This window comes from Guillardia theta, assembly GCF_000315625.1.
Source record: "Guillardia theta CCMP2712 unplaced genomic scaffold GUITHscaffold_61, whole genome shotgun sequence".
NCBI lineage: Eukaryota > Cryptophyceae > Pyrenomonadales > Geminigeraceae > Guillardia > Guillardia theta.
The window spans coordinates 326,012-341,223 of record NW_005434613.1 but is presented as its reverse complement, the minus strand read 5'-3'; the positions used below and the strand labels follow the sequence as shown (position 1 = coordinate 341,223).

At 50.6% G+C, this 15,212-nt stretch overlaps 5 protein-coding genes across 5 annotated transcripts; 3 read left to right on the top strand and 2 right to left on the bottom strand.

The window, feature by feature from the left end:
- Positions 1–727: 727 nt before the first annotated feature.
- On the bottom strand, positions 728–2,732 carry GUITHDRAFT_164445 (hypothetical protein; the record flags this gene model as incomplete). The annotated part of the gene is made up of 9 exons (XM_005828188.1): positions 2,623–2,732; positions 2,433–2,485; positions 2,078–2,371; positions 1,809–1,874; positions 1,601–1,699; positions 1,475–1,552; positions 1,292–1,414; positions 939–983; positions 728–778 (listed from the first exon to the last, which is right to left on the bottom strand). The coding sequence occupies exons 1-9, from the start codon at positions 2,717–2,719 to the stop codon at positions 728–730; spliced, it is 906 nt and encodes a 301-aa protein (XP_005828245.1). The 5' UTR covers positions 2,720–2,732.
- Positions 2,733–3,420: 688 nt separating this feature from the next.
- GUITHDRAFT_153901 (hypothetical protein) lies at positions 3,421–4,619 on the top strand. The gene is made up of 7 exons (XM_005828187.1): positions 3,421–3,632; positions 3,688–3,723; positions 3,773–3,874; positions 3,927–3,985; positions 4,036–4,091; positions 4,223–4,272; positions 4,321–4,619. The coding sequence occupies exons 1-7, from the start codon at positions 3,483–3,485 to the stop codon at positions 4,378–4,380; spliced, it is 513 nt and encodes a 170-aa protein (XP_005828244.1). The 5' UTR covers positions 3,421–3,482; the 3' UTR covers positions 4,381–4,619.
- A 25-nt stretch (positions 4,620–4,644) lies between these two features.
- GUITHDRAFT_112728 (hypothetical protein) lies at positions 4,645–6,500 on the bottom strand (the record flags this gene model as incomplete). The annotated part of the gene is made up of 6 exons (XM_005828186.1): positions 4,645–5,040; positions 5,085–5,220; positions 5,387–5,584; positions 5,642–6,036; positions 6,096–6,354; positions 6,490–6,500. 6 exons carry the CDS (start codon positions 6,498–6,500, stop codon positions 4,645–4,647), a joined length of 1,395 nt encoding a protein of 464 aa, XP_005828243.1.
- Positions 6,501–6,591: 91 nt separating this feature from the next.
- On the top strand, positions 6,592–6,963 carry GUITHDRAFT_112727 (hypothetical protein; the record flags this gene model as incomplete). The annotated part of the gene is made up of 1 exon (XM_005828185.1): positions 6,592–6,963. The coding sequence occupies one exon, from the start codon at positions 6,592–6,594 to the stop codon at positions 6,961–6,963; it is 372 nt and encodes a 123-aa protein (XP_005828242.1).
- A 1,723-nt stretch (positions 6,964–8,686) lies between these two features.
- On the top strand, positions 8,687–14,286 carry GUITHDRAFT_112726 (hypothetical protein; the record flags this gene model as incomplete). The annotated part of the gene is made up of 40 exons (XM_005828184.1): positions 8,687–8,769; positions 8,817–8,892; positions 8,948–9,013; positions 9,065–9,145; positions 9,195–9,370; positions 9,417–9,489; positions 9,539–9,610; positions 9,662–9,721; positions 9,774–9,854; positions 9,908–10,005; positions 10,058–10,145; positions 10,205–10,285; positions 10,343–10,429; positions 10,475–10,663; positions 10,961–11,050; positions 11,127–11,224; positions 11,272–11,311; positions 11,422–11,505; positions 11,580–11,642; positions 11,688–11,750; positions 11,797–11,860; positions 11,911–12,008; positions 12,069–12,149; positions 12,203–12,324; positions 12,376–12,436; positions 12,489–12,540; positions 12,592–12,654; positions 12,704–12,806; positions 12,855–12,927; positions 12,977–13,067; positions 13,149–13,190; positions 13,238–13,302; positions 13,351–13,407; positions 13,458–13,535; positions 13,680–13,722; positions 13,772–13,818; positions 13,895–13,943; positions 13,991–14,013; positions 14,076–14,147; positions 14,227–14,286. 40 exons carry the CDS (start codon positions 8,687–8,689, stop codon positions 14,284–14,286), a joined length of 3,093 nt encoding a protein of 1,030 aa, XP_005828241.1.
- Between the last annotated feature and the right edge of the window lie 926 nt (positions 14,287–15,212).

The window sequence follows — 15,212 nt, the reverse complement described above, 5'->3', positions numbered from 1 at the left end:
AGGGAGCTGAACCTGACAGGGTGAGCTCCAAAAGTGTATCCGTGACCGAGAAGCGATGAATCGCTCCCATCAGCCAAGACTTTCGACTGCAGAAGATTTGAGAAGAGCGAGGGGAGACAAGACAGGACAGATAATCGAAATGGAGAGGTCAGGGGTGAGAGGAGGGAGGGAGGGAGGGCGAGAGGGTTGGAGGAGAGGGGGGGAGTGAGCGAGGGAGTGCGAGAAAAGGGGAGAGGGGGGGAGTGAGCGAGGGAGAGGATAGGAAAAGGGTCAGCAGGATGAGAAGCAACTGGACAAAGGAACTGAAATTTCGAATGGAGAAGTGAAGGGGTTGTGCACTGAATGAGAAGCTCACGACTGACGGGGAGACAGCAACGGCTCCCATCGGAGCATAGCTGGATGTCAGAGCCTGCGCGATGAAGAGAAGTTAACATTGCGAGATGAAGAGAAAGATAAGATGAAGAGAAAGATAAGATGAAGATCTTGTCCATGGTGGAGATGATCATGGTGATCATGATCATTGTGATTGAGTTGATGAAACAAGAGGCAGGGGGTGGAGGAGAAGAAGGTCAACAAGAGGAAGATGATTATGAGGGAGGAGAAACTAGAGAATCGTGTGAAAAAGAAGTAGCTCGCAACAGAGTCATCAAGAGAATCAAAGGGAGAAAGAGAAAGAGTACATAGACGAAGGATGAGATACAAAACAATCATGTCATGCTCGATGGTGTCAAATGTCGACCTTTGCCATGGTGATGATGTCCGGAACAAAACCGTACTTCTACTCAATTTCGCATCAGATGAAATTCTCCTCCTCCCTCCTCCCTCCTCCCTCCTCCCTCCTCCCTCCTCCCTCCTCCCTCCTCCCTTTTCCCTCCTCCCTTTTCCCTCCTCCCTTTTCCCTCCTCCCACGACTCTCTCCTCTGCTCTGATTCACCGACCTGAAAACCGAAATCTTCTCCCAATCGACCGAACCCGCAGACAACCTGCAGGTAGCACAGGCAGTGAGAAGTTCTCGAGGACATGAAGCAGTTTGTTACTTCAACAAGTCTCATTCTTCCTGCCATCTTCTACCCTTTCTGCCCAGTGCTGACCTGATTCTTCTCCCCCTCCCCCCTCCCCCCTACCTTCCCCTCCCCCTTCCCCTTCCCCTTCCCCTTCCCCTTCCCCTTCCCCTTCCCCTTCAAGTGTTGCCCAACAACATTCCTTTCTCCTCCTCTCCTCCCCTCCTCCATCCAACCTCCTTCCCTCCTCCCCTCCTCCCCTCCTCCCCTCGCCACCCTCGTGTCCTCACCTCATCCGAGATCATCAGCACGTCGTGCCGGGAACAGATCTCTCTGACTTTCTTCAAGTATCCCACAGGAGGAGGCATGACCCCTCCTGCTCCCATCAACGGCTCTGCAATGACAGCAGCAACCTGAACAGGCGCAAGTTAGGCTGAGGTCCTCCTCCTGACTCTCCTCTATCCTCTTCTTACCGTCTCCGGCCCCTCATGCTGAATCTTCTCCTCCAACTCCTTCGCCAGGCGGCTTGAAAACTGTTCCTCGCTCTCTGCCTGTCTCGGAGTCACGTCAGATCGCGCGGAGGAGGGAGAATTTCATTCCTCCTTGGCGAAGCGATACATGTGAGGGCAGGTGACATGCAGGAAGCCCGGGAGAGGAAGGTTCTGCGCGGCAGACGCTCCAAAGTTGGAGTGAAGCCCCTGTATCCTTGATGAGGATGGAAGGGCGACAAGGAGGAGAGTGAAGAAGAGGAGAGGAGAGCGAATAGGAGGAAGAGATATGAGGAGGGAGGAATGAAACAAGTCAGACCGGAAGTCCAGACAGCGAAGCGGCAAGAGCGGTGACTCCGTGGTATGCCTTGTTCCTTGCGATGATCTGAGTGAAAGTCAGTGCATGCTTCCTTTGTGTACCAGCCATCAGTGAAGTCGAACAAGGTTGGTAAGGACGTGGGAAGAGAAACAAGAATCGAGCAAAAGGGTTGTACAAGGATGCAGTAGCAACAGCAGGTACAAGGTACAGCAAGTACAGGAGCACGAGCAGGAGCAAGAGCAAGAGCAAGAGCAAGAGCAACAGGATACCTTCTTCTTCCCCTGCCTTCCTAGAGCATTGTTGTAGTACCACACTAGCTTGATTGCGGTATCGTTGGCATCCGAACCTCCGCTGGTGAACGCGATCTTCTCTACAGGGCAAGGGATAAACTCCTGCAGCCTCGCCGCGAGCTCGTAGCCCACATCGTGCCCTTGATTCCAGAATGTGTGGTAGTAAGGCAACTTCGCCATCTGCCTTCCTGCTGCCTCCACGATCCGCGTCTGGCTGTACCCGAGGGATACCGACCACAACCCTGCTAGCCCATCCAGGAGCTTGTTTCCCTCCTGCAACAAGGTACATCGTCATCTCCCCTGCTCTCTCCTGGCCCGATCAAGCACAAGGTACCTGATCGTACACATAGACTCCTTCTCCTCTTACATGAACCTTAGGGGGTTTGCCTGTTTTTACGTCACCAGCCAGCATTGAAGCCTCGTCTTCGATTTCAGCACCACCCCATTGCTGGAAAGTTTTCCACTCCAGCAAGCTCCCTCGTCCTCCCCTCCTACTCTCCTGCCATGTCCTCTCTCCTCCTCACCTGGCGATGTCTTGTTGAAGGCGTGCATGAAGGGCGCTCCCGCCCCCTCCCCCCTCCCATGACTCAGGAGCCGCCTGCCTGTCCCTCGCAACAGCATGTGCCGAAAATCCGCCCAGCGGCCCCCGTCTGCCCTCATCCCCGCTCAAAACCCTCATCCAGCACACCACGCACAAGACGGTCCTCATCCCCGCTCATACCATCAAAGGTCACCCATCATTTGTGGTTCCATCCGTCTCGATCAGCCACGTCGCCACACAATGCGGGGGGAGCGGAGGAGGGAGGAGGGCGGTGAGGGGAAGGAGATCGGAGGAGACAGGAGAGGAGGCAGAGGAAGGGGAGGGAAGGAGGTAAAGACTGAAAAGACAAGACCGCTTCACCTAGTTGTCCTCTTGGTGTCTTGCTGCTTCGTGCAGGGACGAAGCCAGGGATCGAGGGTTGGAGGGGCCGTAAGGGATAGGCAAGGGCGCAGGAATGGGAGGATCAAAGGAGAGGACGAGAAACTTTGGTAGGCAGCAAGGAGAAGGAGAATGTACAGGCACTGCTGAGGTCTGTGAAAGTATGGGAAGCATTGCGAGGTGGGGTACTTCCCCAAAAGAGCGGAAGCACTCCAAGTAGAATGACGGATAGCGTCAGCGTCCTCTATCAGTGGCATATGTATGGTCCCGTGCAAGTGATCAGAAGAGAAAGTGAATGAGAGGGAGGGTGCATAAGGAGAAAGGCATTGCAGATCTAATATGAAAGAGTTGAGGGTCCTCGCGCGATCGTGGGAGATGAAATTGACTTTTGGCCTTGACAGGGGTTGTTGACTTCACGCCAAAGCTTGAGGACTCTCCTATTTAACCTTGAACGTGCTGGAGAACATGAAACTTTGCTATTCAAGGTTGGTGTTGATTTTTGTCCTATTCCAAGTGGCCCAGCAAATCGGAGGTTCCCCTCTGCTAGTGGAGAAGGGTTTGAAGAGCGCCCGTACCCAACACACGCAGTCCCTCCGGGAAGACATCACGAATCCTGTGCGTTGAGAGAAGGCAAGTGATGCTGCTGGAGATGTAACTCTTCTTGGTACAGTCTGTCAAATCAGCGTTTGTGAAGAAGTTCGACAAGGTGCGATTTATCATGGCGATGTCGAGAGAGTGGAGTGAGCGGGGTACAGGTTAAGAGCCAGCACAAGAAGAATTCGCACGATGAGGACAAGAAGGCAAGATCTGAGGAGAAGCTGACCAAGAAGAGCAAGAATCGTGGAGATGAATTGACTGTCCGTGCCCGCCCTTGCTCGCTCCCCTTGCCCCTCACATCCAGTTTGTCAGGCGTCTGGACACAAGCCCACGGCTCAGCCGGAAGATGAAGCCGTCTACTTCATGAACATGTGAACATCGACCAACATCTACATCCTCGCTCAAGCTGATGTTCTGCCAGGCTTCCATGGATCCTGCCTGTAGTCTGTCTAACAATCCTGGTCTTGGTTGGAATCGGTATATGATGATGAGTCTATGATAATGAGGAGGAGGAGGAGGAGGAGGAGGATTGGGAGGGGTACATTATTGTTCCGACGAGATGAAGGAGGGGAAGAGGGATCCTGCGACAGCAATTGACTTCCTTTTAGGTGCAAAGATGTGTCAGGCAGGCAACTACAAGCACACCGCTGCGCTGCGGGTGATATTCTTGTGATCCAGACAATCAGTCTGAAGCTTCCATTTCCAGGAGGGAGGAGTCCAGCCGACCTTCAAGTACGGGGGACCTATTGCTGTCGGGCGTGTGTAGGAGAAGCAGGACAACAAGTAGTTTGACGGATGTGGGGGGTTGCGCTAATTGTGATGAGGGGAGCTGAAAAGCAGCTCGGGTGGGCAGGGATTGGTTCTTCCGGACCCTTGACGATTCTGGGGACAAGGATGACCAGTAAGCGTTCACACGCGAGCCGCAACTTGGCCCGATGAGCAGCGAGGTTCGGAGTGACTTTGGAAGATACATTCTCAACATAAGAGTAAACGTAACTGACGTCGAACGGCAGTGCTGTTCTCTTGGCTCCTAGCGCTTTTGCACTGAGAGCTGCATGGCGGCTCGGAGAGTCAGCCACAGGCAGAGGCCCGTGAGATCCTGCGGCTCCGACGGGCCCTTGGCCGGCCTCTCGGTCTGAGAAAGGTTCTTATTCCCTTGCGGGAGCAACGATCGTTCGTCGCTGCTGGAGCACAAGAAACTTTGTTCTCCCTCGCAGCTCGATGGGGTCAGTTGGAGGCCCTCGTAAACCTCGCTGGACATGCCCTGGTCCTCTGCCGCTGCCTCCTCGTTCAACCCCATCACAGTGGCCTCGGCCATGTCGTCTAAGGGCAGCTTCATGGAGGTCAAGGGGATCTTCATTGTCGTATTGAGCATGTTCTTGCTCGGCATCTTCAGCTTGTCCCCCGCGTTGTTGACGTCTGAGCCCTAGATCAGTTGTCAGTAGCCATCACGTGGGAGTAGATGCATACAGGGCGAGCAGATTCTTGGTCAGACTCTCCCTTGTCTGCTTCTTCTATGACGTTCTTGCTGCATCTTTTGATGGGAGCTTGCAGGAGACTTCGGATAAAGCTCTGCCTGCTCTGCCTCATAGACTTGTTTGAAGGGCTGAAACCGACCGTTATGCGTTTCTCCATGAACCCCCCAATGCCTCCTCCCCCATCTCTCCTCCTTCCTCCCTCAAACCCCTCCCTTCCTCCTCCTCTACTCCTCTTGCTTCTTCTGTCCTAAACCCTCCCTCCCACCGTCTCTCTGTTCCATCCTTCCTTCATACCTATCAGTTCCAGCGGAGTACTCGAGTACTTTCACAATTTCCTGATTCCATTTGACGCTCTTCTGCCTTCTGTCAGCAGTCTTCGTTTCTTGTTTGTCCTTCTTCTGTGTTTGAAACCACTCTTCACTCACACATGGCGACATTCCGAGAGTCCAAACCTTTGATCTCTGGCAGACATTGCTCGACAAAGTCTTGCCCCTGCTCCATCGTTCAGTGCAGTCTAACAATGAAATGCGAGCATATCGTCATACACACCGAGAGGAGACTGTGGAGTTGAGGAGAGTCTTGCTGCTTTCCTTCTTGATACTGGCAGGTGACCTCGACTTTGACCTGACGTGCGATGAGCAGCTGCCATCTATCTTGCTCGCTGTTGGAGGTTTCGACATGCTGCTCGAGGCTTCGTCGCCGCTGGCTCCGCATGTTTCGCAGCTTTCGTCCAAGATCAGGCTGACGTCCCCAGAGAACGCGTCGTCGGATACAGAGGAGACGTCTTTCTCCAAGGACGCTAAGAACGCGTCGACTTCATCCAAAGTCTCCTCAAGGGCTCCTGGTCTGCACTTGAGAATCGACTTGAGTTGACTTGGGACAGGAGGTCCGCTAGTTTCTGCCTTGGTGGTGAGGTCAGTTTGAGTGTTACAAGCATCTCCTGCCTGGAAGCAGAGTCAGTAGACTTTGAACAGTGTCTCGACAACAAGATGATACAAGTCACCTTGTTCAAGTCCTTGAACCTCTCGGAGATGTAGTTGTCGAGCAATGCTTCGCAGGTCTGAGTGCTGCCGTCGTTGGTCTGGACGCATCTTTGAATCGACTTCCTGTCGGACTTGTTGTTTACATCAGTCAGTGAAGCTGAGAGGTATGAAGGAGCTCCTGCTTCACTCCTCCACCTCATCGTCGCCCTCTCCTTCTGCCTCTTCGACTGCAACGACCTTAGAGAATCGTTGGAAGCGCTGAACGACATGCCGATGTACCTGAGAACGTCTGTCACGAGAATGCAGCGATCATGATTGTCAATCTCGGCAGTGGAACAAAGTGACACCCAAGAGGAGTTGATGACATGATCAGATCAAGTAGAGTTCCTCTTGCTGAAGAGATGCTCTGCATACCAATTACACATGGGAAGGTGAACAAACAGAGTGAGGAGGTGAGTACACTTCAGAGTAAGAGCAGAAGTGTGTTGTTGGTGACAGCTTGAGCTCGTCAAAAAGATGAGGAACACGAGAAGTATGATCGAGATCATGAAAAAAAAAAAAAAGGATGGACTTGAACAGAAGCACTGCAAAATCCAGAGGACGAGGATAGGACATATGGGACGAGGATTGACAGGTAAAAGGAGAAGGCTGCGCAGTGAGGAGGAGGCAAGGAGTACAAGGAGCACAAGCAGAACAAGCGGAACAAGGAGAGAGGACGAGGACGAGGACGAGGACGAGGACGAGGATCAGGACGAGGACGAGGATCAGGACGAGGACGAGGACGAGGACGAGGATCAGGACGAGGACGAGGATCAGGACGAGGACGAGGACGAGGACGAGGACGAGGACGAGGAAGAGGACGAGGACGAGGACGAGGACGAGGACTAGGTTTAGTATATGGTCGGGCAACAAAGAGAGGTCAAACCACAAACATGCGGGCAATTCGAGGCTGAGGCCCGGTTTCAACTAGTGCTCGGACCGCGGCTGTGCGAAGCGGCCCGCCGCCCGGGGCGGCCCGGGCCGCCGCCACAGACTCACCCTCCTGATCGGACACAGCCTGAGACATGCCAGCGCCTGTTATGATTCATGCAGTGCCAAGCCCCCTCTGAGGGCCAGTCACAGTGTTGGAGCACGGTGCGGCCCGCGGGATAGCCTAGTATACAGTACGGTAGTGCCAGTCCGAGGACTGAGTGAGACGTGTCAAGATCATGGAACGGACAATCCTTGAATGGTTATTGCCCACTCAGCATGACTGTGAACTTGACGTTGTATCATCGTATCTTGACTTGGAACTCTGCTGACATTCTCTTGTTTGTGTGACTTTCTGACGTCCGATGTAACGTACTATTTCAGAAACTCGGGGGGAGGATGGAACGTATGCCAGCCGTGCCAGTCAGATAGCGCCGAGTTAACAAAAACTCTTCTGTAAACCAAGACAACTTACGTGTTTGTCAAGGCGGCCGATGTAGCGTGTGGGACGAACTTCGGAAGAGGGGGCTTTCCTAGCCGTCTTGCTAAGGTCCTCATGTCTGGATGCTTGGGTTTCACATCCTAGCATACAGTCTATCTCTCATGTGCTCCTCAATTCTGGTTTTGTGTGCATTAAATTCGGTCTTGAGCAAAAACTGTCTTGTTACAACTAAGGTCGATGTGATATCTACGTGACTTTGGACTAGCCTAGTACAAGTCTAACAAACTTGTATTCCGTCAGCGCGGAGTCACTGTGAGACGGTCCGACCATGCCGCCGTGTACGGTCACCCGTCGCCCGGGCCGACTCCGACGGTACGGTCGGCGCCGGGCCCGGCCGCCCCGGCCGGCCCGGCCCAAATGATTAGTATGAATTAGTTAGGACGGTCCTAGATCTAGAATCCTACGTTCTAGATCTAGGAGGGTTTCAAGATCTAGGACAACCAGAAGGAGGGAGGGCGCATGGCGGGAAGCAGCGCATCTCATTTATGTCTTTCCCCCTTCCTGCCCATCCCCCTCCTCCACAGCAACATGATCTTCTCTCACTCTTCTTCCTCCTTCCCTCGTGAGATGCTTCCTCGTCTCCTCTTTCTTCAGTTCCCCCCTTGCGGTGTTGAAAGATCCCTGTGCGCACCGATCAAACCCACATCGTCCCAACTACCGCCATCATCCTTGCCCCATCCCTTGCTTCAACGCTCACAAACACCGCCTTTTCTTGATTGTGCTGGTTCCGTCTGTTTTTTCATTGTCTTGTTTGGTCCGTGAAGCTTGCATCCTTCGACATGGGAGCTGCACGTGTTTTTTCGTTCAGAATGAGTGTTGCCGTATCTCATGCAGTTGCCTTGAGAGCTGTTTGATTGCAAGCTATCTGGGTAGGTGTGGTGGAAAGCATTTGATATTGACCCAGGACATTGCAAGTACGAGTCCAAGATAAGGGTTTCGCAGACCTTTGAACATATTTCTGCTTGAAAATGTCCACCATTCCGGACTAAACGCTGATACCATCGAGCTTATGAAGCACCTTGGTCGACATTAAGACTCCGGAAACAATCAGAATCCATGATTTCCTGGAGGAATCTGTTTGTCATACACCTTTTGATAGGGATTATATATTCAGGAAATGGGAGGGAAAATCATCTTCGAATGATTAGGGAGCATGGTTTCATCAAGACACAGCATCCCAACAGAAAAACTTTTGCTATTGTTCGTGGAGCTCTCCAACTACGGTGCCATGTTAACAGGAAGCATTCAATCTCTGACATCTACTTGGCAGTGGAGGATCAGACATGTCAATGCAGCAGGCGGCAAGTCACGGCGGGGACAACATGAATGAGCTGCAGATGTTGCAAGTGTGGAAACTTGAGAGATTCACCGTTGATGTTTGTGGTAGCTGAATTTGCTCAGGTCATGCATGATTTACTGGCCGCAACCTTACGAAGTGATCAGAATATTCGACAGGAAGCTGAGAAGGTGACAATTTCAAACGGTGCTTCCATAGAATCTGATGCACGATAAATCCAGCATTTGGACATTCTGAGGCAAAAGCCTGGATTTCTTCCATGCCTCTTGAAAATCATTACCACATCAGCTGTGAGCGTGGAGGTAATAAACGCGGATGAAGTTCATAGTTTTATCTGACATTAAATGTCAGGTTCGTATGTCCGCCGCGGTTTATTTCAAGAATTGCATGAAGAAGGCCTGGAGTAAAGAACAGGCGGAAGGCGATAGCGATGCTCTGCAGTATAGAGTTTCTGATGCCGACAGATTGATCATTCGTCAACACATCGTTGAAACTGTCATTCACCTTGAATCTGATCAATTGAAAAGGTTTTCTTCAAAGCTATTGACGACCTTTCTCATTCCTTTCAATCAGATTACTAGCGGATTGTTTGAAGTTCATGGCAGAGACAGAGTCTGCAGATTGGATACCTCAGGCTGTGGGTCAGGTATTCTCGTGTTTTCACAATAGATCCCTAGTGATTGATTTCTCAACAGCTCAAGAAATATTTGACACTGGGAGCTGCTTCAATACCTCAAATGTGTGCTGCTCTAGATGTGATCTATAAGGTGCAAAACAATGTGATTCATGTCACTTGGCTCTATTGAGACTCTTTTCAGGTGGAACTCGGTCTTCCTCGAGACAAGATTTCCCCTCTTATCTACGAGCTTTTCATTCCGGTTGACTCTATTTGGTCACAAGATATCGATGGTAACTATGGAACCATGGCAGATGATGACTGTTGGCAAAGCAGCAATCGATGGACCTGTGGCTAGCCCCCATGGTGCCCTTGTGCTGAAGATGATTTGCAAGGTGAAAAAGAACAAAACTGAGTGCCGGTTCTGAAGGTTGGGAATGCCCTGCAGATTCTTTATCGTGCCAATCCTTCTTGGGACTGGAGCGAAGAAGCGGAACCAAATCAGGACATTTCCATATGGAAAGATCAGTCAGACGTTGTTACTGGGTTAGTGCATTCGCCATGATCAAGCATCTGGTGTTGTTGATGGAGATTGAAGGTTTTTGGCTACTGTAATTCAACGAGAGCTCCCACCAACAGGAGAAGACGATTTTCTGATCCAGTTCTGGCTTCCAAAGAAATGGGCGGTAGAGCTACGATATTTTCAAACGATGATGCATACTGATATTGTTGCTGCTGATACCAGGTGAGGTTTTTCACAAAGGCGACGTCATTCTACAAGAAATGTGACACCAAAGCAAGAAAAGCATATGATTCTTTCTTCAAGGTTCAAACGATAGAACAGGATCTCTTAAATTTGGTGTCGACTCATGCATCGCAACAGGTATTACAGTCGTGCATCCCAGAAGTCATGAAGACTGTTGTCGTTCTCATGGAAAAGAGTTTCAATGGAAACTTCATTCCCAAGAAGGTAAATGGCTTTTAGAGGTGGCCACAGATTTTTCACTGCCATCAGGTTCATTCGGATTGTTTTGGACTCCTCTCGGAATGTCAGAAAGTTCGAAAATGCTGGAACGTGCTCAAACCCAACTTGAAACCACTGTTCTACCATGTTGTGGTGCCTGCGATGTGGCATGGAGCACATGATGAGAATCTTTGGCGGGAGGATCCGGTGGAATACATTATGAAGAAGTACGACGATCAGGTAGATATTGCTGCGAGAGGGAGTCGAGAAAGAGGAACAAGATAGGAGGCGGACTTTGACAACGAAGCAGGAGGAAATGTACAACCCTCGGATTGCAGCAAGGCACTTTCTCATGGATTTGATTGACGAGCATTCGAAGTCAGAAAAACTGAGTGCCTATGATGTTATCTCACTTTGAGCAGGACGCTTTCTACACTCTTGTCCTACTGTAAAATGTCTTTGACAGCGTATGCCGACGCAGAGCCTGAGGAAATTACTCTGTTATGTCACAATGGATGTGTAATGGTGGTCCTTTAGGAGAGGAATCATTGCTTGAAGGAAGGAATTTTCTATGCAATTGGGGCGATGAAAGTTTCATACGCGCGCGAGGGGAAATATTATGACAAGGTAAGCGAAGACAGTAGTAGCAGCAGTCATCATCGAGTTTATTCGATCTCGGAGCGAAGTGATTCCATTTTGATAGATCATCTCAATCATCAAGAAGTATGCTGTAAAGGATCTTGAGTCAGACGTACCACACCTTCGAGCATGTGCTTGTTGGATTGTCGGAGAGTATGACAGGTCGCCTTTAGGGTGCAAACGAAGAACTTCTAACATGAAGTGAGCAGATGGTATAAGATGAGCAGCTTTCCTTCAATAGTCCGCAAGGTACCAGAGGATACTGATCGGTTGCGTTGTCGTTTTTTTCTGGATCTTCTATTTCTGGAATATTTGTAGAGGTTGGTCATATTGATGTGCCCCCTCCTTCATCACTGCAGGTGGCAAAATGCCTCAAAGACTCCGAGGTTCCTGTGCAGTATGAAGCAGCTTTGTCATTGAAGAATCTCATGGAATCTGCCGATGTAAGAAGATTGTCATGCAATCTACAGTTTCGTTGTTGTTTCCTGTACGATTCTGAAGAATTGTTTCGGTACAGGACTTGGAAGAGTTTCGTCCACTTATTGCTGAAGTCCTACCAAACATCATTTCTCTCATGCAGGTCAAAATTCGCTCTCCACAATCTCCAAAGCTGACCTTGTAGCAGTCAATTCAACACGATGAAGTTGTATCAGTTGCAGCTTTCATGGTGGAGAGATTTCCTGAAGAAGTGAAGTATTACATTGAAATGCTCATGGGATTGACCTTCTTTATAGGTCCTCCCTCTTGCATCCAGTATCTGCAAGAATCTGTGCCAGACTATCCTGGACAGTTCTGAATGTGAGAGTGATGTTTCTGTTCACTGATTCTGGCTGATCTCAATTTTGAAGCCGCGCACTTGAGCAAGACTGTCTTATTGTCCGTTTCAATCTCAGCGTTGTTGAGCCTCTTGAATGCCATGAAGGATTTGCCTCACCTATATGGAGAGGTGCTTCATTGCTCTATCAAATGATCAATCCGACTATGAATTGAGTCGTTTGGCTTTCAGATCGACAATGAGATTTTGAAAGTGTTGAATAGAATGTTTTCGAATCAAGAGAGCATGGGACAATTCATTGCAGATGGAGTGGTAGAGCGATGATGACGAATTTGCTTTTCCTCACATTCTGACTTGGTCGAAAGGAAATTTTGAACTACTTGACTTATTGTGCCCCGTCAATCACGGATTCTGTTTGGAATCTCTTCAAACCTCTTTGCGAGACGTTTCATAGAGTCGGCTATTCAGTGCTCGACAACTTTAACAGGTATGCAAGAGCACCATTGATGAAGAATGATCATTCTGACTACGCTTTCAGTGTTGTTTCAAACTACATGCACAGCACAAAGAGATTTGTTTCTGATCCTATGAATGTGCATGTAACTTTTTTCATCTTCTCATTTGTGTTGGAAGAATTGACACAGACACAAGATGGTCTACACGGCCGCTGCCAAGTATCTCTGTAATATTCCAGAAGCTGAAAGTGCGCAACTTTGCTGTACTGGACAGAGTGCTGGTCTGACGACCATGTCAGCTTTCTGTCCTCGTGCAGCCTCGCTCTTGAGCTTCATGTTCTTGAACTGCAAGGATGAGTCTGGTAAGCCTATTCCGATACTCCCTCCCCTCCGCCTCTCAACATGAAGCAGGAGGATACGTCGATGGATATGTAGACGACATTGCGAACGGGCTGATCTGTTCGAATTATCAGAGGGGCTCAACCTCGGAGGGCTTCCAGTTGAGTTTGCACAGGTGGGGGCGAGCTCAAGTCTTCACACCGCTCGTTTGACACTTTGTCAGGCTCTCCCTCCACATGCTCTACTACAACCCGTCGATTGCCTTGCAAGCTTTGGACTCCAAGGGCAACCTCAAGGTCAGGCTGATGACGTGGCCTGCTATCCCTCAACCATGTCTTTCCACAGATCTTCTTCGAAACTGTCTTCAGCGCCTTCGACCGGCTCAACGACAAGGCAGTCACCCCACGACAATATGATCGCAAGATTTTCGTATATGGTATGTCTGGACCCTGCTCCATATCCGCTCCCTTTCGATCCACCCTGGCGAGGATAAGCTCACTGGGTTGGCTACTTTCAGCCATGTCCTCCGTCCTCTCCCTCGGATTCAACGTGCTGCCTCGTAAGTTGCAGGAGGATCCTGGTGCCCTCAACTGATTCTGCTGTAAGAATACCTGCGAGAAAACTTTCACGTGTTGCTTGAGAAGCTTGTCGACGTCATCAAGGAGCTCTTGGTCTGAACTGGAGCTCACTGATGAGCTTTCTGACTTGAACTTCTTCAGAGTGTCAAGCAGAGGCGACGAAACATGCAGTCTCAAAGCTCCTTGTCCGCGGGCTCTGTACGAGTGTGGCCCGATGACTGCTTGTGTCATGAACTACTTTGATACAGGACGAAAGCTCGAGAGATAGCGACCTCTACCCTGAGACGGACTTTGGTTACTCCGACTACTTTCTGAGTGATGAATGGGTGCTGCTGTCCCGCTCGCCCGATCCCTCTCCTGAAATGTCTGGCAGGATATGGATTCGAGCAGTCCTACCTTCCGAAAGAAGGAAAGAGAGAGAGGGAGAGGATGTATCGAGCTCCTGCGTGACTCATGCGATCTTCAAGCAGGAGTTGGCGAAGAACGATTCCGAGGAGAGCAGGGACTCTGACGGTGCTCTTGTACCCCTATGATGTATCACTAGGGCTGACCCGCAGTGCAGAGGACTCCGACGACGAGATCGAAGTGCACGATTACTACGAGCTCAACGTACGGCTCCGACTGACAGTCCCCCCTGATTATCCCTTGCGTCAACCTTTTCCTCTGAGCATCCTTTGCGTCACAGGAGGCGTTCTACAAGCGAAATTACGTGGAGTTTTTCAAGAATGCATACGGTGAGCTGATCGACCTGATTCGGCCTCGAATGACCGTGGCTTCCCAGGGCAATTTTGCACCACCAATAAGGTCTGGAAGCTCCATCATCATCGATTTGCTTTCACCTGCTGATGCCCTTTCAATGACTGCAGGAGATCCTCGATCAGATTCTGAACCGGGTCAACCCCAACACGATCGACTCTATCAACGAGGTTCTGCGAGAGGTCAGCCACCTCCTCCTCACCCATCATCATCACATTAGCAGCAGACTGCACTGGAAGACTGATCCGTTCCCTTGTGCAGGACACCGGCAGCGGCCAGTTGCAGACTGTCCGTGATCACGACGTAACCATCACAGATTGAGAATCAAGAAGTTTGAACTTGTCACGTTTGTTGATCCACATCTTCAAGAGCACTCGGCATCATCCGGCCAGAGACTCGGAGCCCGGGCCGAGAGCCGGGGCGCGCCGTCAACGGCCTGGGCCGGCGGGCGGGCCGCCAGCCTCCCGGAGCCCCGGCATCGGGGATCGGACTGAGAGTCAGTCACTGAGTGATATCAATAGACGGTTACACCCGTGCAACGGTTGCGGTACGGCCCGGGTAAGGTACAATTATGGGGTTGTATTGGGGATATGTAGTAAGGTAGGGTCATCGATAGGCACCCCTCAGTTTCTGAGTATTGGGTGGTAGAATACCAGGGTAGGGTCTATACACTACCCTGTTTCACTAAAAGACTACGTCGCTGCACCCATAGGGCAAAATTTCCCTACAGGGTGGGGTATATTACCAATAGCAGATAGGGGGTAGGGGTAAGATGTCAGGGGGTACTTCGATAACCAGGGGTAGTTTTGTCAGAGGGTGGGGTGGGGTGAGTGCAAAAAGAAAGTCGGACATTGAAAACCTAGTGTGGTGGGGGTACTGTCTGGTACAAGAGGTAGGGGTAGTCCAAATATCAGACTCAAGGGGGTGGAAATGACTTCATGTACGTGGGTGGTACTTTGTGCGACCGGGTGGTAGTAGGAAGGGGTGGGATGACCAGAGGCAGAAAGAGGACTGATATGGCAGCGAGGAGCGAAAGCGGTAAGCAATGAGGGGAGTGAGAGGAGGGGAGGAGGAGGAGAGGAGGAGGAACGGGAATCAAGTAGAAGGTGGAGAGTGAGGGGGGAAATGTTTGTGAATGATGCTGTTTGTGACCGTATGGATTGAAGTGGTGCACCACATTGTTTTCGTGAACAGCACGATTTTCCTCCCTCTCCGTCCTTTAGCTTTGTCAACTTCAATTGCACACA

Coding starts and splice junctions, on each gene's coding strand:
- GUITHDRAFT_153901 (XM_005828187.1), top strand. CDS start 3,483: ATGAAACTTTGCTATTCAAGGTTGGTGTTGATTTTTGTCCTATTCCAA. Junction 4,092..4,222: donor CCTGGTCTTGGTTGGAATCG/GTATATGATGAT, acceptor ACTTCCTTTTAG/GTGCAAAGATGTGTCAGGCA. Junction 4,273..4,320: donor AGCACACCGCTGCGCTGCGG/GTGATATTCTTG, acceptor TTCCATTTCCAG/GAGGGAGGAGTCCAGCCGAC.